Below are 24,261 nucleotides of genomic sequence, written 5' to 3' on the forward strand. Positions count from 1 at the left end.
GACAGTCAGTGACGGATCCTGCGTCCATAGGCTTCAATTATAGCCAATGACAAGCAGTGCAGGATCCGTCACTGAGCGATTTTCTGAAGTACAGAAAAAACGCTCTTCTGTGCGTTGTCTCCGCCCGACGGACAGCAATTTTAAAACGGATCCAGCGCAGGATGGATGAAACAGAAGGCCATCCGTCACAATCCGTCGCTAATACAAGTCTATGAGAAAAAAAAAAAAAAAAGGATCCAGCAGAAACATTTGCTGGATCAGTTTTTTTGTTTTTTTTTCACAAAACGACGCATTGTGACGGAAAAAGAAAGACGGAAGTGTGAAAGGGGCCTTAGTCAAAGGCGGTTGTCTAAAAGAGGGATTTTTGGTTCTTACCGTAAAATCTTTCTTGGAGCTTTCATTGGGGGACACAGGTAACCATGGGTGTATGTTGCTGTCTCTAGGAGGCTGACGCTATGCTAATAAAAAAAATAAATAACTCCTCCCGGCAGTATACACCCTTCGACAGCCACCAGGCAACTCAGTTGGTGCAAAAGCAGTACTAGGAACAAGTATAAACAACTCAACCTATGTACCAACCCATAACAACGGCACTGTGTCCCCCAATGAAGGCTCCAAGAAAGATTTTACGGTAAGGACCAAAAATCCCTTTCTTTCTCGCTTCATTAGGGGACACAGGTAACCATGGGACGTCCAAAAGCAGTCCCCAGGGCGGGTTAAGAATAGAGAACTAGGTCGGCCGTTGAGAAACCGCCGCCTGCAGAATCTTCCTACCCAGGCCTGCATCCGCAGAAGCCTGAGTGTGCACCTTGTAGAATTTGACAAAGGCGTGGATGGACGACCAAGTTGCGGCCTTGCAAACCTGCGAGGCCGTAGCTTGGTGACGAACTGCCCAAGAAGCTCCCACAGCCCGGGTAGAGTGAGCCCTCACCCCCGGGGGAGGCTGTTTGTCTTGAACACGGTATGCCTCCAGGACCGCCGAACGGATCCACTGAGCAATTGTGGGCTTAGAGGCGGGGAGCCCCTTCTGACGACCTTCCGAGACGACAAACAGAGGGTCTGACTGACGAAAAGGAGCAGTTCTGGCAAGGTAGACTCGGATAGCCCTGACCACATCCAAATTGTGGAGAGATTTCTCCAAAGGATGAACTGGGGAAGGGCACAAAGAAGGACGATGTCTTCATTGATGTGAAAAGCCGAAACCACCTTTGGCAGAAAAGAAGGGATAGGCCGAAGGACAACTTTGTCCTGATGAAGGACCAGAAAGGAAGAACGACAGGACAACGCCGCCAACTCGGAAACTCTCCTGATCGAGGTGATGGCGACCAAAAAAAGCTACTTTCCAGGAAAGAAGCGAAAAAGATGTCCCGAATCGGTTCAAAAGGCGTACACTGGAGGGCGCCGAGCACAAGGTTGAGGTCCCAAGGAGCGACCGGAGGATGGTAAGGAGGTGCAACATGAGCAACCCCGTGAAGGAAGGTTCTCACCTGGGGGAGAGAAGCAAGGTCTCTTTGAAAGAGAATTGACAAGGCAGAAACCTGACGTGCTCAGGGAGAGGTTCGAATCTAGACACGACTGAAGAAATCCGAGAAGCGAAGGAAGGGAAAAAAACTATAGGGGATAGACAGTTGACGTCACACCATTGGAAAAAAGGCCTTCCAACATCTATGGTAGATATGGGAAGATGCCGGTTTCCTAGCTCTTATGGTTTGTATGACACGTTGAGAAAAACCTGTGTCCTTCAGGATCGCGGCCTCAACGGCCATACCATTAAATTCAGAGACCGAGAACTCGGGTGGAAGAGGGGACCCTGCAATAGAAGATCCAGACGGTCTGGGAGCCTCCAAGGTACGTCCGATAACATGTTCACTAGCTCCGCATACCAGGCCCTGTGGGGCCAATCTGGAGCTACTAAGAGAACGGGAACCTCCTCTGACTATCTTCTTTACGACCCTTGGAAGCAAGGGAAAAGGCGGGAACAGGTAAGGCATCTGAAACTGGGCCCACGAGAGCGTCGCAGCCGACGGCCCTCGGATCCCGGGATCTGGATACGTACTGGGGAACCTTGTGGTTTGCTCGGGAGGCCATTAGGTCGACGTCCGGCACACCCCACCTTTGGCAAATCTGGTCGAAGACAGCGCCTGACATGAGCCCCTGACGGCTGAGAAAGTCGGCTTCCAAATTGTCCACCCCTGGGATGTGGACAGCTGATATATAGGGAACGTGGTTCTCCGCCCACCGCAGAATTTTTGCTACCTCCGTCATGACTTGCTTGCTGCAAGTCCCTCCCTGATGGTTTATGTAAGCCACAGCTGTGGTGTTGTCCGACTGAATGCAGACTGGTTTTCCTGAGAGGAGGGGCTGCCAGCGGAGGAGCGCTAGAAAAATAGCTCTGATTTCCAAGAGATTGATCGGGAGGCGTGCCTCTTGAGCAGTCCAGCGCCCATGGGCTGTGAGGTGGAGAAAGACCGCACCCCACCCCTGGAGACTGGCATCAGTGGTGATCACCTGCCAGCGGAGGGGGAGAAACGATCTCCCGAACAGAATGGAAGTGGATAGCGTCCACCAAGTGAGAGACTGTCTAACATCGAGAGGGAGGCGAACTGGGCGGTCTAAAGAGAGTGGATTCCTGTCCCAAACTGACAGAAGGGCCAGTTGGAGAGGGCGAGAGCGGAACTGAGCATAAGGGACCGCTTCCATGGAAGCGACCATCTTGCCCAGAACCCTCATGCTGAGCCGTAGAGGTAGAGGGGCAGGACGCTTTAGGACTTTGATGCCCCTCCGAAGGGAGAGGAATTTCTCCCTTGGGAGGAAGACCTGAGCCTGAATGGTGTCGAATTCCATGCCCAGGAATTCTAGACGCTGGGTCGGAATCAAGGTGGACATTTGTTCGTTGATTATCCAACCGAGGCGGGTTAACGTGTCCAGAGTGATCTGGAGACTGCGACAGCAGTCGCGGCGAGACGGACCCTTTACGAGGAGATCATCGAGATAGGGGATTCTTGTAATCCCCTTCGACCGAAAGATGGCCATGACCACCGCCATTACCTTTGTAAAGACTCTGGGGGCGGAAGCCAAGCCGAAAGGAAGAGCCGTGAATTGGAAATGTTGGTCCAGGATCCCGAAATGAAGGAACCTCTGATGCTGAACACAAATCGGAATGTGCAGATACGCATCCCGAATGTCCACAGAGCACAGAAATTCTCCAGATCCATGGAGGCGATCACCGAGCGCAAGGACTCCATCTTGAAGTGCCGAATCCAGAGGTGGCGGTTCAACCGTTTGAGGTCCAAAATCGGGAGAAGAGAGACGTCTTTTTCGGAACTACAAATAGATTTGAGTAAAAACCGGAAAACCGCTGGTTGGAAGGTACTGGGACGATTACCCCTGAGGCGAGAAGGGAATCGACCGCCTGAAAAAGCCCTGGGACATGGGAGGGCTGTTTGGGTGGGCGGGAGAGGAAAAAAACGTCTTCCTGGGGGCGACGAAAATTCTATTTTGTACCTGACGTGACAATCTCCCTGACCCAGGCATCGTCGACCACCGATAACCAAGGCTCTGTGAACAGAAGAAGCCTGCCTCCCACCCTGGAAAGATTTCCAGGTGGGGGTGACCCGTCATTTGGAAGAAAATCTGTGGTCGCGAGAACCAGAAGATTTGGAGGAGCGGCCTTTAGCTCTCCAGTGAGGGGTAGGCCTGAAAGAAGGCTTCCTTCGGTCCCTTTGACTGGAAGACCGGTCATTCTGAGAGCCACCACCTGAGGAGCCAAAGGAGCAAAAGGAATGGGGTCCCTTTCTATTGAAGGGAGGCCTAGGCTTAGATTGTGGAAGAGAAGTGCTCTTACCGCCCGTGGCGTCCGAGATCATTTGGGCTAGCTGCGCTCCAAAGAGCCTGGATCCCTGAAAAAGGCAAACCTGTGAGAGATTTTTTGGAAGGGGGATCTGCGTTCCACGCTTTCAGCCAGAGGACACGGCGAACGTCGACAATATTGCTGTTTGCCCTTGCAGAGCAAGCAGCCGCATCCAGAGAAGCATTCAGAAGGTACTTTCCAGCCAGTGAAATCCGATCTGCTAAATCCGCTAGCTCCTGTGCGGGAGCCGAAGCTACAATACCTCTGCGTAGAGTTTTGGCTCAGGCAGACACCGCTTTTGCCACCCAGGTAGAGGCAAAATTGGGGCAGAGAGAGGTACCAGAAGCTTCAAAGGCTGATTTTGTTAAGGTACAGTCACACTGAACAACTTAACAATAACGATAGCGATCCGTGACGTTGCAGCGTCATGGATAGCGATATCATTGTGTTTGACACGCAGCAGCGATCTTGATCCTGCTGTGACATCGTTGGTCTGAGCTAGAAGGCCAGCACCTTATTTCGTCGCTGGATCACCCACTGACATTGCTGAGTCGGCGTGTGTGACACCGATTCAGCGATGTCTTCACTGGTAACCAGGGTAAACATCGGGTTACTAAGAGCAGGGCCGCGCTTAGTAACCCGATATTTACCCTCGTTACCATTGTAAATGTAAAAAAAAAAAACCACTACATACTTACATTCCGGTGTCTGTCGCGTCCCCCGGCGTCCGCTTCCCTGCACTGTGTCAGCGCCGGCCGGCCGTAAAGCAGAGCACAGCGGTGACGTCACCGCTCTGATTTACGGCCGGCGCTTACACAGTGCAGGGAAGCGGACGCCGGGGAACGCCGACAGACACTGGAATGTAAGTAAGTATGTAGTGTTTGGGTTTTTTTACATTTACAATGGTAACCAGGGTAAACATCGGGTTACTAAGCGCAGCCCTGCGCTTAGTAACCCGATGTTTACCCTGGTTACCCGGGGACTTCGGCATCGTTGGTCGCTGGAGAGCTGTCTGTGTGACAGCTCTCCAGCAACCACACAACGACGAAACAGCGACGCTGCAGCGATCGGCATCGTTGTCTATATCGCTGCAGCGTCGCTTAATGTGACGGTACCCTTAGAGCCTCAATTTGTCTGTCCGTGGGGTCCTTTAGAGACGCCGCGTCAGGAATGGACAGCACTGTCTGGGAGGATAATCTAGACACAGGTGGATCTACCTTAGGAGATTCGGACCATTTGCTAACAAGGTCTGCAGCAAACGGGTATAAAATGTCTAAACGTTCCCTCCCTGGAAAACGTTTACCAGGGTGTTCCCAGTGTCTAGACGTAGTGTTATCAAATTCCTTATGATTGGGAAAAACTCTAGAAGGACGCTTCATCCGTTTGAAAGAAAAGGAGATGTCCTAGAAGCTGCCTCTTCCTCCTTAAGCTCAAGTGTTTGAATAATGGCTGAGATAAGGCTGTCTGTCAACCATATCCTGCGTTGCAGAAGTCTGATCTGCATCTGAGTCAGAATCTGACTGAGAGGATATATCCGACCCGACGTCCGCCTGCGAAGAGGGGAACGGGTAGAGAGCGGTATTCCGGCTGACGCAGTTGGATCTGGAGAAGTGGATGGAGAACTAGACAGAAAACGCTTTCTGGTTCTTTTCCCAAGTCTGCCCCTGTGAGGGTCTTGAACAGGTGCGAGCGAATCGCTGTGAGAAGCGTTCGTGGCACTGGTGGCAGTAGTCAGCAGTGGAATACGTTCTAGTACCTGAACCAGGGACTGAGACACTTTAGTCAGTTCGGAGACTGACAGACATTGCAACAGCCCACTCCGGGGAAGGGGGAGTGCACTCATCCCGAGCATTAGGGGCCTCCTGAGAGACGGACATTTCCAGAGTACGTGATGCACAGGAGGCAGCTGGCCAGGAAAGCGCAGGCTGCGAGCGTCTGCTGCGAGCATCTGCTCGAGCAGAGAACGCGCCAAACAGTGGGGCGTGGCCGCTGAAGAGAAACCAAGCGGCCGATAGGCCGGCAGGGAAAAAGAGGGGTGTGGCCCGCCGGAGCGCGGCCAATACCAGCACTGGGCTGCAAGCGAGGTGTGTCCAGAGCTGGGGACGAGGAAGAAGAAGGGGCGCAGCCTCCCGGGGCAGAGACTTGCCGGTAAGGAATATGGAAAGAGCGCGCTGCGAGGAAAGAGGCGCGAGATTTAAATAAAAGAGCGCCCGATGGCCCCGAATCCCCTAGCCCGGTAACGGAGCGCCCGTGCAGCGGCGAGTGCTGTTGGATAATAAGGTTAAGTGCCCCTGCATGGAGATTGCGATGATGCAGGGACTGGGGGGGGTATGGCGGCTGCTGTTGCTTGAAGATCTTCCTACCTGAAGATGAGGAACGCATCAGGATCCCTTGATGGCAGAAAGGGTCCTGAGAGATGTGGTCCTCCCTCTCGCGCTATATCAACGGGCAAAGATGGCGTCAACCCCTTAAAAAGGGGGGGGTCACCGCAGGTGACCACAGTCTTCCTCTCAGCCCACTCCGAGGAGAGGGATGAGGGGGGGGAGGAGGCAAGGACTGGCCACCGAAAGTAAACATGAACACCCCCGGGTGACATGAAACAAAGTCCTGCCCAGCAGATCAGAGAGGGTGCGATGTGGGTGATACCACACTGCTCTCTCGGTCGCTTAATGCGGTGAATCAGGGTGAGAAGAACTGCACCCTGTAACCCCCAGAAGTGTATCCGAAATGAAAGGGAAAAAGATTAATAAAAACACACAATCCCGGAGAGAAAAAGAAATGCTGATCTGGTGTTAGATCCAGGTCCGCCTCATACAGACACTAAGCAAAAACTGAGTTGCCTGGTGCCTGTCGGAGGGTGTATACTGCCGGGGAGGAGATATTTTTCTTTATTTGCACAGTGTCAGCCTCCTAGTGACAACAGCATACACCCATGGTACATGTGGCCCCCCAATGTAGCGAGAAAAACATTTATCACCTATCCGCAGGATAAGGGACATTTCCTCTGCAAAAGGGCACTTTCGTGGGGCTACTTTAAAAGTGGCACTACATGCAGTTAAAAACTCCAAATTTATAAACTACAGAAAACTGGGGATTATACAATTTTTTCACATTATCACCTATTTATAGGACACTTGATAAGTTGCCGATCACTGGAGGTTGAGCATGCACACCACCGCTCCATGGTCAAATGCCACGCCATACAAACGGGGCTGTGTAGCGCCCTATTCTCAGGATGGGAGGCGCTCCCATCAGTAAGATTCCCGGTAATCGGCAAACATCTCCTATTCATAGGAATCTTGATGTAAGCCCAATAGATACTGAATTGCTATACAATTAATTTATCCATGCAGCAGCTAAGTGAAGGACAGCATCCAATCCAGGTGAAGTATAAAAAGTCCTTTATTGTGCCAAATGCAACGTTTCAACCATATAGGTCTTTTTCAAGCATGATGCTTGAAAAAGACCTACCATATATACTAGAGTATAAGCCGACCACCCCTAATTTTGCCACAAAAAAACTGGGAAAACTTAATGACTCGAGTATAAGCCTAGGGTGGAAAATGCAGCAGCTACTGGTAAATTTCAAAAATAAAAATAGGTACCAATAAAAGTAAAATTAATTGCGAAATCAGTAGGTTAAGTGTTTTTGAATATCCATATTGAATCAGGAGCCCCATATAATGCTCCATACAGTTCATGATGGGCCCCATAAGATGCTCCATACAAAATACGCCCCATATAATGCTCCATATAGTTAAGGATGGCCCCATAAGATGCTCCATATAAAAATATGCCCCATATAATGCTGCACAAATGTTGATTATGGCCCCATAAGATGCTCCATACAGACATTTGCCCCATACAATACTCCACAAATGCTGATTATGGACCCATAAGATGCTCCATACAGACATTTGCCCCATATGCTGTTGCTGCGATTAAAAAAAAAATAAATGACATACTCACCTCTCAGGCTCCCGGGCACTTGCTATATTCACCCGTCCGCGTTCCACCGACGGCAGTCGCTGTGTCTTCCCCGTCCTCCGCACTGACTCTGAGGCAGAGGGCGGCGCGCACATTAATCGCGTCACCGCGCCCTCCGACTTAAGCGTCACGCAGAAGACACAGCGACGGCCGTCGGTGGAACGGGGAGCAGGTGAATATTGCGCACTGCGTTATACTTACCTGCTCCTGGCGCGGTGCAGTCCCTGGTTCTCCGGGTGCCGGCAGCTTCTTCCTGTATTGAGCACATGGTACCGCTCATTACAGTAATGAATATAAGGCTCCACCCCTATGGGAGTGGAGCCGGGTCCATATTCATTACTGTAATGAGTGGTACCATGTGATCGCTCAATACAGGAAGAAGCTGCCGGCACCCGGAGAACCAGGGACCGCGCCAGGAGCAGGTGAGTTTGATTTCACAGCTGCTGCTCCCCCTCCCCTGCCGACCCCTGGGTATGACTCGATTATAAGCCGAGAGAGACTTTCAGCCTAAAAAAATGGGCTGAAATTCTCAGCTTATACTCTAGTATATACGGTATATGGTTGAAACGTTGCACAATAAAGGACTTTTTATACTTCACCTGGATTGGATGCTGTACTTCACTTTGCTGCGGTATGTACTTTTCCATTTGGGTCCAGAGGAACTAGGACGGGCATCCCTATATCAGTTGTGCTGTCGGCTATTTTCTAATAATTTATCCATGCAAGTCGATACAAAAAGGTACATTAGCATCCATCTTGCTTATTAAGCCAAAGCGCATCCCTTTATCTCCTTCGTATGTACTCACCAGCCAGCCTTTCCCGGTTGTCAGTTTGAGGAGGTCTCCTTTGGACTTTGAACTATTAAAATAACTGGTGGAATCATCCAAAAACCTCTGCGCCCGGATGTCATAGAATAAGAGTGAGCCCTGACCGGTGCCCACAGTGATAATATGCTCATAGAAGCTCACAGAGCGGATACCTGCACACAAATACAGATTATATGTGAGCAAACCAAGAAAGAGCATCCTCTCCGTCTGCAGCAGCCATACAGTATATACATGGTTAATAGCCCCGCTTCTGATCTAGTCAGACATGAAATCATAGCTCAGATCTAGAAGACCTCCAGCTTATTCCACCATTACTTCAATCACCATTTTGCTGCTGGGGAGAATGTGGATCAATCAATATTGACTCTTGTTTAGTATGAAGCACTAGTTAAGTTGTGCTCAGTTCCTAAAATGGGTAAATAATACTTCTCTACAACACTCTGTTCAACTACTAAAGCCCGTAGACTCACCACTGCCTTGTTCTTTGCAGTACACGGACCTGGCGCTCTCAGGAGGCTGCCGAGGATCAAGAAAAGACACGTGCGCCTGTGATCCTACAGCATAGACGGACCACTCCAGGCCATAGGCCAGACAGACGTTCTCTCTGTAATAGGGTAACTTTGTAGACAGCAGCTGCTTGAGACCAGAAAAGGAGAGGAAAAAAAAAAAAAAAGTGTAATTAAATCGGATGTCAAGTTTAACCATTAAGTTGTTCCTATCTTTAGAGAAGCAGTAATACTACAAAGCAGTAAAACTCCCAGAAGAAGGCAATGCGCCGAAACGCGCGTCGGAGTGGGGGGCTTGGCACCACATCCCACAGGAGGTATCAGTTCTCTTTATACACACTTTTCTCCTGCTGTTTTCCTAGCTCGTGTTATCCATACTGGTTCAAGCAACTTCTTTGCATTGTATGTCTCGGATACCATCTAATTATTTAACTGCATATTACCATTAGGGAACATTGATTAGTACAATTTTTTTCCCATCTGATATCAAAGCAGTAAAACCGTAATGCCCGCTATTATACCATGGAAGTTCCTGTCTAGATTAGGTCTATTGATCACTAGACTTTCCGTAAGTATGCAGAGCTCTAACAAGATCTCTTTATAGTAATAGGATTCAATCGTATTCAAATTAACCCACCACTAGGGCGAGCTCCCCGCATACATAGCATGCTTCAAAGTGAATGGTAAATTCGTTTTCAGGTTATAGGCTATTGTTTTAGTAAAATCATTTGGGAGGCAAAAAAATTAGTTTTGCAGTCTAGTCATTACAAATTTTGCAGTTTGGCTTTCACAGGCTCTTTGTTTCCCTACAGAATGAGTTACGTAAAAATACGACAGTAAGCTCGGTCTGATAGCAGAGCTTGTAAGGCTTTGCTCATATGTCCAGCTGCCAAAATGTAAATTATATGGACCAAAATGGGTGCAAAAATAGAAGAGAAAAAATTGTTTATGAAGAAATAAACCATAAGTAAACCAGCAACATTTTGCTGTGATTTTTTAAAATGGTCAATTTTTACTGCGTCAAAAAAATGCAACATGTGATTGCATGCAATATACCGTAACTATTGCTAGTGCTGTACTGCCTGGAGATGGGCCAAAGGATTGGCTGTGACCAGTGATGAACGAAAGTGCTGGGATAAGGTGTTATCTGAGCATGCTCAGGTACTAACAGAGTGTCTTCAGCATGCTCGAATAATATGTTCGGATCCCTGAGGCTGCATGTTTCCCGGCTGTTCGACAGCCACAACACATGCAGGGATTGCCCAACAAACAGCCAATCCCTGAATGTGTTGCAGCTGCAGAGACTCGGATATATTATTCGAGAACGCTGAAGAAACTCGGTTAGCACCGGAGCATGCCCAGATAACACCTTATCCCTGCACGTTCGCTCATCACTAGCTGTGACCTGCTTGGACTACATCCAAAGTTCACTCTTAAGTGAGCAGCACAGGAGGGAGGTTCCTGCTCAGCCATCTTCTTTCATGGACTAAAAAAGTAGGAACACAGAGGATTAAAAGCAGAAATGAGAATTTTATTACAATCCAAGGCACATTTGTGATTAGTGCTGGGCTTTTTTTCTCCTCTAAAAGAGACACCTACACTGTTTTTTTCATACAAGCAAAAAAAAAAAAAGCTGCTGGAAAGCAAATGAATGATGTTTTGTGACACTCCTGTTACCATATAAATGAGTGGGTCCTCTACAGGTCCATTTCCTTTCTTTTTTTTTTTTTATGGTCCCCAAAAAATGGAAACAGGCTCAGCTGAAATATCCAGCAGATAACTCGTTTGTCTTTTTCCTTATGATAGGTCATTGTGGTGAAATATGTGTATGTGTATATATGTGTGCAGTGGACTATGTATAGATTTATTGTGTCACTGGCAATAATGTAACATCTGTCTTGAGGGGCTGCATGTCGCACCCAGGTGTTAATATGCATTTTCCTGGGACAAGTAGAATTCTGTCTCCAATCTCACCAGGTGGTCCTGCTGGAAGCCGAGAAGAAAGGTAACATTTGACACCTCCTAGCTCTTGGAAGAGAGATGTTAATTACGGACTGATAGTATTTATGGGAGAGCTGTTACACAAAGGATCTCAAGAGAAAATAATATATTCATTGGGGGGGCGCGGCCATGGTCCAATCAAAAACTTAGCAATTGTGATATTAACCTGAGGGGCTGTTCTAGAAACCTGTGTGTGAGCCTTATAAGTGGTAGACATTATTAGTATTGATATTTCCGGGACTCATCGTCCATGTATTCGGTGAGTGGCGGCAGCGTGTATGAGCGGGTGTGTCGCCTGGGTCGGTGTGTTATTTATGCTCCCATTACTGCATAGGACAGAGGTTGAATGCTGGACTGAGAGAGGGGAGATGGGATTGTGCCTGCAAGGGTTAATCTAAGTCACATGCTGAGAGCGGGCACGTGACGAATTAGTTACACCACGGAGTAGGGGTCCGGGACAGTCATCAATGACCGATCGGTCGTGGTCCGACACTCAGCACCCCCGCCGCTCAGCTGTTATCGGCATTGGTGGCTGCCGGCCTATTGATTTGAATAGGAAACGGATGTGTAGCACCCCGCTGCGGCCACTTTCAGAAGGCTGCCAAGCTCCGAGAGTACTTCTGACCGTCGCCGACATCCGTAACAGCTAATCGGAGGGGGCGACAGGTGTCGGACCCCTACCGATCAGACATTGATGACCGATTCCATGGATAGGTCATCAGTGACAAAATACTGGACAACCTTTATTAACTCAACTTTCCTGTGGTTTCCTCACTGGTTGTACCTTTGAGTTAACAGCCAAGTCTGTAAAAGCCAAATGGTGAAAAGTTGTTGTTGTTTTTTTTTTTTTTTTTCATAAAACTCAATTATAATTTTTTTTTTGCCCCAAATATATCCATTTAAGAAAATAATAAAAAATAAATTGTATCCAAGGTATTAGCCCTCCAACTACTTGGCTAAGTTTTCCTATCTCCCTTCAGCGCCATACTCCGATACCTTGGCTAAACTGTATTCTGCTGTCCACAAGTGGAAATAACCATCCAGAGACACGGCTCCCAGCTCCTGCAAATAAACAATTTTTTTTTATATAATTATCTAAAAGATGAATAACCCACAATGATATAACCAGATATTAATAGAATGTAGACACTTTATAGAACACTGGTTTATGATTCTTCTATGTGACTGCAGACTTGTGAACTCTCACAGCGCGCGCACAGTGTGCACTGTCAGGATTTTCCAGTGCCAGGAGGGCACATGACTGCATGCATGCATATCACAAACTTGCTGACAAAATGGGCGCAGCCTTGATCAATACAAACGAATTAAGCAAGGCTGGACACATCTAGCCAGAATGTGGCAGGCAGTATACTAATTGCATACTTGCGGTCACGACTTCCTACTCCCGGCGCCTGCACAGGAAAATCTTGACAGCGCACATTGTGCGTGCTGCGAGGATTCACAAGTCTGCAGTCAGAGTGACTGCAGACTTGAGCCCCATGCCTGGACAACTCTTTAACATGTTAGTACTAAGGCAAAAATGCTCCGCTCCCCTTACAGCAGGATACTGGGGAGGAGGGGGTGGTGGTAGGGGCACAGCTGATACGTATTTATCAGCTCAAATTGTTACACGAGACAAAAACAAAAACCGTAAGGAAATAAAGGGAAAGCACTAGGATTTTTTTTTTTTATATGCGTGTTTGTTTAGTGCTCCTTAAAGAACCAGGATGCTCCTTAGGCCGCATTCACATGTTCAGTATTTGATCTTAGTATTTGTAAGTAGTCAAAACCAGGACTGGGTGATAAATACAGAAGTGGCGACGTGTTTCTATTATACTTTTCCTCTTATTGTTCTCTTCTGATTTTGGCCTACAAATACTGATGTAAAATACTGACCAAAGTTTGCATCTCACAGTCCTGTCGCTTATTATTGCTTATAAACTTTTCTTTGCCTCAGTCAGGGATCTTAGCATATAACATCCAATTATCTAAAACTACATTATATTCAGAGTTGGCCATCTCTATAATGGAGCTCGACATCCCTTCTTTAGGATGTTATAAGTAACAGGAGTCCCAACAAAAGCGGAGAGCTTCCACTGATCTCCATTAGACAGGAGGTTTGGCCGTCACAGCCTGGAGGGGAAGGTTTCCTGGAATTTTCTGCACAAGACAGGAGCTCAGTAGCGGTGGAGCAGCAGACGAGGTATGGGCACACGTTACCTTCTTCCTGCTGTTGAATGCCAGGGCGCGGACCTTGCAGTTTGAGGAGTTGCTGCTCTCTTTGGGGATGTCCTTCAATGCTTTGTGGTAAATATGAGCATAGACTGGTACCCGGGAGTGGCTTTGCTGGAAGTTGCATTCATTCAGCACCTCGTCATTAATCTCCCAAAGAGCCATCGATCCATCACGGGAGCCTGAAACAAGAAGGGGGTTCAGACCAATCTGGATAAAAGGTCATTTTTTTTTCTGTAATAAAAAGTGTATATCTCTTTGGCTGCAGCAGTGACATCCGCACTCCTACATGGTATACTGTACTTTATTCTCCTTCACCTCACTGGGGGACACAGACCGTGGGTGTATGCTGCTGCCACCAGGAGGCTGACACTAAGTATTACAAAGACAGTTCGCTCCTCTCTGCAGTATACACCCTCCTGCTGGCTCATAGAGAACCAGTTCATGCTTAGTGTCCGTAGGAGGCACACGGGTCTGCTATTCAGACCAAAAACTCTTTAATTCTTAAGATTTTTTTACTTGGATGAAGGGGCGACAGATCCTTTCAAGGCTCCGATCTCCCCGAAACAACAACAGGCGAGCACTGCGAGTGTCACCTCCACGTATCCCCTCCTGCGACGCCTGGGCTGATCTTTAGGGGCGACAGGTCCCTTAAAGGGCACCAACCTCCCTGCACCATCAAAGACGAGCACATGGAGTGTCGCCTCATGTATCCTCTTCTGCAGCCAGGCCTAATGCCGAACATTCAGCCCTGTCCACCAGGACTTAAGCCCTTGGATGTACAGAGGCACCTTTCGTTTTGGCATCCATGCAGCCTCCAATGCTCCACCACTGTGTAGCGGATGAAGTAAGGAGGCGGACGATTCCTCTCCATCTCCCTCTCCAAGGGAGAGTGGATTGAGGGTTTTTAACCTTATCCCTGCACCATCCACAAAATCACCAGAGACAGCAGCTGCACAACGGAGGTCCAAAAGACATCTCCAGCCTCTCCGGGTAAGGGCTGAGAAGGGAGGGCTGTGAGCAGTCCAGGCACAGGCAGACAATTTTCTGTTTTTCGGGCCTGGGTAAAAATGTAGTACAGGCCTAAGCATCGCCCCCACCATGACGCGTTCTGGCGGTCTCGCCCACTTTTCCGGCGCTTCTCGTTCTGAACGAGAGTTGTCCATGAAATCTCGTTGGCCATCTTCCTACACCCTGTCGCAAGCTGACAGGGCCTCCGGAAGCCTCCTGCTTGCCCGGATAGCGACGCGGAGTGGGATTCTCGTGGCTGGGACGCAGGACCTGGGTAGGAGCGCTGCCACTAGCTCTCTCTCTCAGTATCTTATCCTCCACCGTAGCTGGCAGACCCGGAGTCCATCATGTGACCGCCAGCTGCGATGACAACGCTTGGATCCCCATGATATGGGGGCGTTAGAGGTGAGTAAAGCATCGCTTTCCATCTGTTTTGTTGGAGGTGCACGCCTCGTACGCCAATGCTTCATTTATTAAGGCAAACCATTGGTCTTAATGAATCAGGGCCTAAATGTAGAAAACTAATTGGAAACTCGTGTCCTCATAACAACTTACCTGACACAACCAAGGTGTCACTAATCCATGCAATAGAGAAGATCCAGTCATTGTGACCCTCCTTTAATGAAAAAATAAAATATAATTAGGGCAAGACACACAAGATGTATAGATGCTTCTGATAGTAGAACCTAAGCAGCAGAGAGAATTTCTAAGAAGCACTAATGTAGGGGGCAGATGTTAACCACAGAGTTCAATAACAGTTCTCCAGTCGGACAGATGGGTCCCCGGCAGCTTCCTCCTGCCCACTGCCCTGAATTGTCTTCCTACGTGAGCGTATAGGAAGAGACCTGTCACTCCAGGGCAACGAGAAGCTACCAGGTACCCGCCTGCCCAACTAGTCTCCATCGCGGCTGTTAAAGCATGTTTTGCTCCTCTGATGCGCCGCCGCATTTCAGAATCAAACCTACATGGCTGACATCACACAGTCAGGTTAACTTTAAAGCTCAAAATATAAATTGGCTTGTCTGCAGCCCTCACTAGATGGAGCTTTCCCATTATTGAGGTTAATGTATACAACAGTAGGCAGTGATCTCCCTCTAGTGGGGACTGTAGGAAACTAGAAATGTATCATTTAAAAAAAAAAAATGAACTGCTATGGTAATTTTGCCACCCTTCATCGCCACAATGACATACCTGATGACCTCGTTATTTTTCCATGCTATCCTGTCTGTTTTGTTTTTCTCAAATATAGTAACAGTGTGATACAGCAGCAAAAAAGGCAAACAGTTCTAGGATGTATTAAGAGAAGCATAGTCTAGATCACATGAATCTACTCCTCCTTGGTCAGGCCTCATCGAGAATACTGTGTCCAGTTATGGGCATCACATTTTAAAAAAACACATTAAGAAACTGGAGCAAATTCCGCGAAGAGCTACCAGGATGATGAATGGACTGCAAAGTATGTCCTACGTGGAACTGTTAAAGGATCTGGTAATGTTTAGCTTGTACAAAAGGTTAAGAGGAGAATAGATGTCTACAAATATCTGGGGGGCTGTCACAGTGTAGAGGAATCATCCTTATTCTCACTTGTACATGGAAACACGAGAAGCAATGGGATGAAACTGAATGGGAGACAGATTGGATATTAGAAATAACTTTTCGACAGTTAGGGTGATCAATGAGTGGAACAGGCTGCCACGAGAGGTGGCGAGTTCTCCTTCAATGGAAGTCTTCAAACAGAGGCTGGACAGACATCTGTCTGGGATGATTTAGTGACTCCTGCTTAGAGCAGGGGGTTAGACACGATGACCATGGAGGTCCCTTCCAACTCTACCATTCTATGATTCTATAACAGATAAAATTAATTTTTTAAATACTGCACGCCAGTGAGCAACCAAGCGCTCAAAATGTGTCCAGTGGCCAATATTGTTCCTTTAGTATTGGTTCACATTCCCACAAATGCTGTAGTCACCACCGGGCTTCTCCAAAACATGGGCGCACGTAGAGACACAGGGCGTGCTGTGCCCGGCTTCATCACAGTACACATTACTGCCCCGATCATGCCCGGGGAGGATAAGATGACCCTGCATAAGATCTGGGGGAGGCTGGTGGTGAACCTACATTATTTATATCTGGAGTCAAAGTAAAAACTAAAGCTCACATCTCCCACACAGACGGGATCCAGGGTTGGCAGTCGATACACTGCCAGACTGTTGGGGTTATCTCCCCCGGTAGCCAGCAGCGTCCGTGAAGGGTTGATCTCGATGGCATGGATTCCACAGCTCTGAGGCGTCGTATTGGCTGGTTCACGATCTTTTAGGATGGGGATCTTTGTAATCTGTCCCGTCTGCACATCCACCACAAATAACTAATAAAAAAGAACAAAACAAAAGCAGAGGGAATTAAGTTTGGAAAACAATACACGTTCACAGATTTATCAGGAGACTTATTTTAGGAAAAGCTCAATACGAAGACAATCCACCCCCGATATCCAGAAATAAAACCTCAGTGAAATAACAGTTGTCCTATCCAGGAACAGAGTAAAGATTTTTTCTATTGTTAACAAAACCTATAAGGTAACAGAAATAGGTGGGCAAAGAAGCCACAGCCCTTGCTATACCCCACACAGCATCCCCATGTCAGAGACCAAATAAAGAGATGTTCTACACAAAAAAGGGTAAAAATGCAATAGACATAAGGATATACTACACAATTCTCACTTACAGTATGGCTGCTATTCAAAACAGTGTAATAACACAAAAGGATAGCCCAACTCATTACTCCAAACAACATATCTGATCAGCTCTTTTATAATATATAGTAAATTATCAGCACAATTTATCAATGACATCAGGTTGTGCACGACTCCAGACTTAGGTCCACACCATGGGAGCAGCGCCCGGTCAGATCTCATGGAGGGGACGTGGAGTTGTATACAGAGAAATTGTGTCCCCCCCAATCATAGTCCAAGCAGCAGATACAAACTGCGCAGTTCCTGCATGGCATGGAGCCGGCGGAGCAGAGCGATGTGTCTAGATGGTATTAGATCCAAACTTACTTACAGGTTAGTAGTGTTAGGAACGTGTCCGGCCACCTTCCCGAAAAACAAAACAAGTGAGTGCATGAGATTTCTGAAATCTCATAGCTTTTGCGGTTTTATTTCTATAAAACAGCGGTGTGTGTGAACATAGCCTTAGAGCAATTTTTAAACAAAAAAATTAAAATTAAAACATTCACTACCCCATCCATCGAGTCTACATATACAATCTCATAGGCATATTATTTTTCTCAATAGTGACCATTTTCCTACTACATGTTCTATTGCGCAAAAGGGATTTTCCACCTATGAAAATTGTTTAGCAAAAGAATGTAGAAGTGCCATACTCTTCATATGTACCAATGTGACGAGGAAAAATTCAATTAACTTACTGTATTGCATTTGGTACCGCAGACGACTTGCCGATGGTTCAGCCACTGCGACGCGAACACTTTATTGAGGTTTCCAAGCTCGAACTCCCTCTCCTTCAGGATGCCAGGCAGTGCTTGGGCCGCGCAGCCCCGTAACAGGCGGTGGTAACTGGGGTCATCCTGGGCCTTCAGCTCCCTGGTTTTCAGATAAAACACCACAGACTTCTTCTCTGGAGGAAGCCGCCTGCGCTTCTGAGCCACAGCATCCCAACTAGCCTGCAAAATAATTAAGCACAAGAAGCTAAGATATCGGGAGCGGATAGCAGCGATCTAACTTGCCAGGCATTTGCCATGTAAAAATATAACAAATACCATGAAGAATTGTTTCAGAACTTTTTCCACCTTTAATGTCACCCATAATCTGTGCAAATCCATAGTGATAAAAATCTTTTTCAGGTGGAAAATATATAAAGTGGTTGCATAAATATACACACCCTTAAACTAATACTTCGTGGAAGTCCCCTTTGAATTTACGACAGCATTCAGTCTTTTTGGGTTAGCAGTCTATCAGCACAGCACATCTAGAATTGGCCATATTTACCAGCACTTCCTTGCAATAGCTCCAAATCTGTCAGACTGCGGGGGCATCTCCTGTGTACAGCGCCCTCTTCAGGACACCCACATTTTCAACTGGATTCAGGTCTGGGTTTGGCCAGGGCCACCCAAATCTTTGATCTTCAGACATCGCCATTATTTTGTTGATTTGGAGGTATGCTTAGGATCGTTGTCACTGAAAGGTGACATTCCTTTTTATATTTCTAACACAGACCTGAAGGTTTTGTTGCAAAATTGAGTGATATTGGAACGGTTTATAATTCCCTCAACCTTGACTAAAGACTCAGTTCCAGCCGGTGAAGTACAGCCACAGAGCATTATGCTGGCTCCACCATGCTTCACTGAGGGTATGATTTTTTTTTTTGTGATGTGTAATGTTGGCTGTGTGTCAAACGTTTTGAAATGATGGCCAAAAAGTTCAACCTTGGTCTCATCAGACTAGGACACGTTTTTCTACATGCATTTGGAGGACTTTATGTAGGTTTTGGCAAAACATAGCAGGGATTGGTTGTTGTTCTTAGTAAAAAAAAGCTTCAGTCTTTCCACCCTACCCCACAGACCAGACACATGGAGAATATGGGACATTGATGCAGCTTCTTTATTGTTTCTATAGGCCTCTTGCCAGCCTTCCAGACCAATTTTCTTCTTTGCTTTTCATCAATTTTTGTTCTATATAAAGGCTTCCTGTGCCAAATTTAAGCCACTTCACAGTGTTACATGGTATATCCACTGCATTTTTTGTATCCTCCTCCTGACTGATCAAGATCAATAATGAGTTTCCTTTGCTGTGTTGTCAGCTGTTTACAAACCATGGCTTCTGAAGTAAAATGCAACTAAGAAATGTCAAGAAAATCCTACTAGAACAAAACTTTATATGGGGCGAATTTGAATCACTAAACAAAGACGGCCATGTGTACTGACTACGTATCAAATGTCAATGTGATTGGTGTGGTCAGAATTGGCCAAACATACGATTATAAGAGGGTGTTCACACTTATGCAACCACATTATATAAGTTTTATTATTTTTCTTTACTTTCTTTATCATGAAGGAAAGTTGTGTCACCACAAGTAATGCAGGAAAGAAGCAGCAATACTTGGCACTGCTGGGGGGACAGAGCAGATATTTGCAGCAGCTCTGCAAACTGAATGACAGGAGCGGATGATAAAACATATCCCCCTACTATAAACACCATATTACCTAAGCGGACTAGCCCTTTAATGAGGTCAGACATTCTGTTTATCCTATGACTTATAATATAAAAATTAAAAAAAATAAATCACTTATTGACAACCTATAAAATGACTAATTACTGGCCAAAGTCTGCATCTGGGGGTTATCATTGATCAAGTTCAGTATTAAGTTCTGCTTTTCAGTTGGGCCTTATAGTGCGTAGGTGGAGGCGATTATCTCCGCCGCAGTATCATCTCAGATAAAGCTGCAAGTTTGGCAAGTAACGCAGCGGAGCAAACCTTACTGCATGTTCTTAACGGGGGTCGTTCTGTTCTCAAACACCCCAAATGCTTGATCCCAATGAAAATAACACAACAATCATTATTTGCAGCGTGGCCATTCCACCGTCACAAATACAGGATGTGACTGCTCCAGACAATCACTGGGCTCAGTAGTCGTGCAAGAGACTGCAAGTACAGTCATTGGCTAACGTAAGTTCGCTGTAGTCGTGACATCAGTGACACCGCCATGCAGCAGTGGAGAGACATCGCTGGAGGGGCAGCAGGTACGTAATGACTGAAAGTGAAACAATGGAGCAAAGCATTTACGGTATTACACTTCGAAAAAGGAAAACCTCATTCATTATGTTTATAGCCAAGTAGTGATTAATTGGATGGAGGGGGACAAACCAGGAGTTTATTTAACGAAGACTGACATGAGACCCATCAGGTCACTGCCATTAAAGGGACAAAATGGAGCAGAACCAAGGCGTAGAACAAAGTAACAGACACACAGTGACTGCACCAGCAGAATAGTGAGTGCAGCTCTGGAGTATAAGACAGGATGTAACTCAGGATCAGTAATGTATGTATACAGTGACTGCACCAGCAGAACAGTGAGTGCAGCTCTGGAGTATAATACAGGATGTAACTCAGGATCAGTAATGTATGTATACAGTGACTGCACCAGCAGAATAGTGAGTGCAGCTCTGGAGTATAAGACAGGATGTAACTCAGGATCAGTAATGCATGTATACAGTGACTGCACCAGCAGAATAGTGAGTGCAGCTCTGGAGTATAATACAGGATGTAACTCAGGATCAGTAATGTAATGTATGTACACAGTGACTGCACCAGTAAAATAGTGATTGCAGCTCTGGGGTATAATACAGGATGTAATAATAATAATAATAATAATAATCTTTATTTTTATACAGCGTTAACATATTCCGCAGCGCTTTACAGTTTGCACACATTACCATCACTGTCCCCATTGGGGCTCACAATCTAAATTCCCTATCAGTATGTCTTTGGAATGTGGGAGGAAACCGGAGTGCCTGGAAGAAACCCACGCAAACACGGAGAGAACATACAAACTCTTTGCAGATGTTGTCCAAGGTGGGATTAGAACCCAGGACTCCAGCGCTGCAAGGCTGCAATGCTAACCACTGTGCCACCGTGCTGCCCTGATGTAACTCAGGATCAGTAATGTAATGTATGTCTGTCTGTCACGGATATTCATTGGTCGTGGCCTCTGTCTGTCATGGAATCCAAGTCGCTGATTGGTCGTGGCAAAACGCCCACGACCATTGCCACGACCAATCAGAGACGCGCACAGTCCGGAAGAAAATGGCAGCTCCTTACTCCCCGCACTCACTGCCCGGCGCCCGCATACTCCCCTCCGGTCACCGCTCACACAGGGTTAATGCCAGCGGTAACGGACCACGTTATGCCGCGGGTAACGCACTCCGTTACCGCTGCTATTAACCCTGTGTGACCAAGTTTTTTACTATTGACGCAGCCTATGCAGCGTCAATAGTAAAAACATCTAATGTTAAAAAAAAATAAAAAATGATTATATACTCACCTACGCGGCCTTTCCCGCTCCACGCGATGCAAGCGGCACGTTCCGGTGGCAAGGATGGTCTGGCAGAAGGACCTGCCATGACTACACGGTCATGTGACCGCGACGTCATCACAAGTCCTGCGCGGAAAGGACCTGCCGTGATGTCACGGTCATGTGACCGCTACATGGTCATGTGACCGCGACGTCATCACAGGTCCTGCGCGACAAGGACCTGCCGTAACGACATGGTCACGTGACCGCGACGTCATCATACCCTGGGACCAGAAGCTGCCGCCTGCACCGCACACAGGCGACAGAGCTACAACACGCCTGCGGAAGGTGAGTATATGTTTATTTTTTTAACCTGTGTCATACGTGGCTGGGCAATATACTACGTCACTGGGCAATATACAATGTAACTGGGCAATATACTACGTGGCTGGGCAATACACAATGTAACTGGGCAATATACTACATGGACATACATATTCTAGAATACCCGATGCGTTAGAATCGGGCCACCATATAGTGTAATGTATGTACACAGTGACTGCACCAGCAGAATAGCGAGTGCAGCTCTGGGGTATAATACAGGAGGTAACTCAGGATCAGTAATGTAATGTATGTACACAGTGACTGCACCAGCAGAATAGTGAGTGCAGCTCTGGGGTATAATACAGGATGTAACTCAGGATCAGTACAGGATCAGTAATGTAATGTATGTACACAAAGACTGCACCAGCAGAATAGTGAGTGCAGCTCTGGGCTATAATACAGGATGTAACTCAGGATCAGTAATGTAATGTATGCACACAGTGACTGCACCAGCAGAATAGTGAGTGCAGCTCTGGGCTATAATACAGGATGTAACTCAGGATCAGTAATGTAATGTATGCACACAGTGACTGCACCAGCAGAATAGTGAGTGCAGCTCTGGAGTATAAGGCTAGGTTCACATTGCGTTAGGGCAATCCGTTTAGCGCTAGCGGATTGCGCTAACGCAATGTTTTTGTAGGGGCCGCGTTCAGGGGTCGCGTTAACGTCCCCGCTCTCGCAGATCCCCGATCTGCGAGAGCAGGGAACGGACCTCGGGCGCGCCGTGGACGCTGCAAGCAGCGTCCGAGGCGCGTCACAGAAGAACGGCACATCACTAGCGCGAGCCGAAAAAGGCACGCGCTAGTGATGCGCTGCAGGCGAAATTTACATTGCTGTCAATGGGTGCGCTAACGGACCCGTTGCACGGCGTTAATTGCGACATTTTCGCCGTGCAACGCTGTCCGTTAGCGATCACCCACTAACGCAATGTGAACCTAGCCTAATACAGGATGTAACTCAGGATCAGTAATGTAATTATTGTACACAGTGAGTGCACCAGCAGAATAGTGAGTGCAGCTCTGGAGTATAATACAGGAGGTAACTCAGGATCAGTAATGTAATGTATGTACACAGTGAGTGCACCAGCAGAATAGTGAGTGCAGCTCTGGGGTATAATACAGGATGTAACTCAGGATCAGTAATGTAATGTATGTACACAGTGACTGCACCAGCAGAATAGTGAGTGCAGCTCTGGGGTATAATACAGGATGTAACTCAGGATCAGTAATGTAATGTATGTACACAGTGACTGCACCAGCAGAATAGTGAGTGCAGCTCTGGGGTATAATACAGGATGTAACTCAGGATCAGTAATGTAATGTATGTACAGAGTGACTGCACCAGCAGAATAGTGAGTGCAGCTCTGGGGTATAATACAGGATGTAACTCAGGATCAGTACAGAATCAGTAATGTAATGTATGTACACAGTGACTGCACCAGCAGAATAGTGAGTACAGCTCTGGGGTATAATACAGGATGTAACTCAGGATCAGTAATGTAATGTATGTACACAGTGACTGCACCAGCAGAATAGTGAGTGCAGCTCTGGGGTATAATACAGGATGTAACTCAGGATCAGTAATGTATGTACACAGTGACTGCACCAGCAGAATAGGGAGTGCAGCTCTGGGGTATAACGCAGGCTCGGTGCTGTGTGCACACATGAGCTTTGCCCGCAGTGCCGCCTCCATAGTGAGCAGCTCCCTACAGAGCCATCTCTATACACCGCCAGTCCGCCCGGTCTCCGTTGCTCCCCCTCTGTCTGTTGCAGCTCTCCCCTCGGTTGTATACCGGACATCCCCTCCTCCCGCCGTCCCCTCACCTACCGGTTCCCCGGGGCCTGCTCCCGGCGCCGCCCTCCTCTTCCTGCTAGCTGCTCTTCGGGTCATGCTCTCGCCCGCACAGCTCCCGCGCCCGCATGGGGAAGGCCCGGGCAGCCGGAAGATCTCTCATATAACGGGAGGAGGAACCGAGAGCCGCACAGAGCACATCCAGCAACATAAAAAAAAACAGCGACGGACGCCACGTGACCTCTCACCCCGAGCGGCGCCCACGTCATAACACGCAATAAGCTGGCCACGCCTGCGTCTCCTGGCAACGGCGAGGAGGCGGAGATATGGTAATTGTAGTAGTGGGCGTGTCCGCGCTCTGCTGTGACGTAAGTGTGGCGCTTTTCCTGCGGGTGTTGTGTCCGTTTTGTATGTGAAGATAACGGAAGAGCGGAGCACGACTAGTGATAAACCATTGGCTTCCAGTTCTGAGGGATGCAGCTGGTTTTCCTTTTTTCCTGTTTGCATTCTTACTGTCCTTCCTCCAAGAGCCATAACTTTGTATTTTTTCTATTGCCGTCGCCATACGAGGGTTTTTTTTTTCCTGGACGAGTTGTAATTTTCTTTTTGCTGAAAAACATGAAAGAAAATTCCAGATACGGTG

At 47.4% G+C, this 24,261-nt stretch overlaps 1 protein-coding gene across 2 annotated transcripts in view; it reads right to left on the reverse strand.

Moving 5' to 3' along the window:
• Positions 1–23,997, reverse strand: part of DCAF12 (DDB1 and CUL4 associated factor 12) — a 28,173-nt gene extending 4,176 nt beyond the window's left edge. The window contains exons 1-8 of one of the 2 annotated variants that reach the window (XM_077284419.1): positions 23,655–23,997; positions 17,841–18,095; positions 16,573–16,779; positions 14,970–15,030; positions 13,392–13,585; positions 12,168–12,233; positions 9,135–9,297; positions 8,644–8,816 (exon numbers count right to left, since the gene is read on the reverse strand). In XM_077284419.1, the coding sequence (XP_077140534.1) occupies positions 8,644–8,816; positions 9,135–9,297; positions 12,168–12,233; positions 13,392–13,585; positions 14,970–15,030; positions 16,573–16,779; positions 17,841–18,095; positions 23,655–23,717 (1,182 nt within the window). In that variant the 5' untranslated portion in view covers positions 23,718–23,997. Of the gene's footprint in view, positions 1–8,643; positions 8,817–9,134; positions 9,301–12,167; positions 12,234–13,391; positions 13,586–14,969; positions 15,031–16,572; positions 16,780–17,840; positions 18,096–23,654 lie in introns of both variants that reach the window. The other variant, XM_077284411.1, reaches the window with a different exon arrangement.
• Between the last annotated feature and the right edge of the window lie 264 nt (positions 23,998–24,261).

The sequence above is a fragment of the Ranitomeya variabilis genome, chromosome 1 (assembly GCF_051348905.1).
Source record: "Ranitomeya variabilis isolate aRanVar5 chromosome 1, aRanVar5.hap1, whole genome shotgun sequence".
NCBI classification, from domain to species: Eukaryota; Metazoa; Chordata; class Amphibia; order Anura; family Dendrobatidae; genus Ranitomeya; species Ranitomeya variabilis.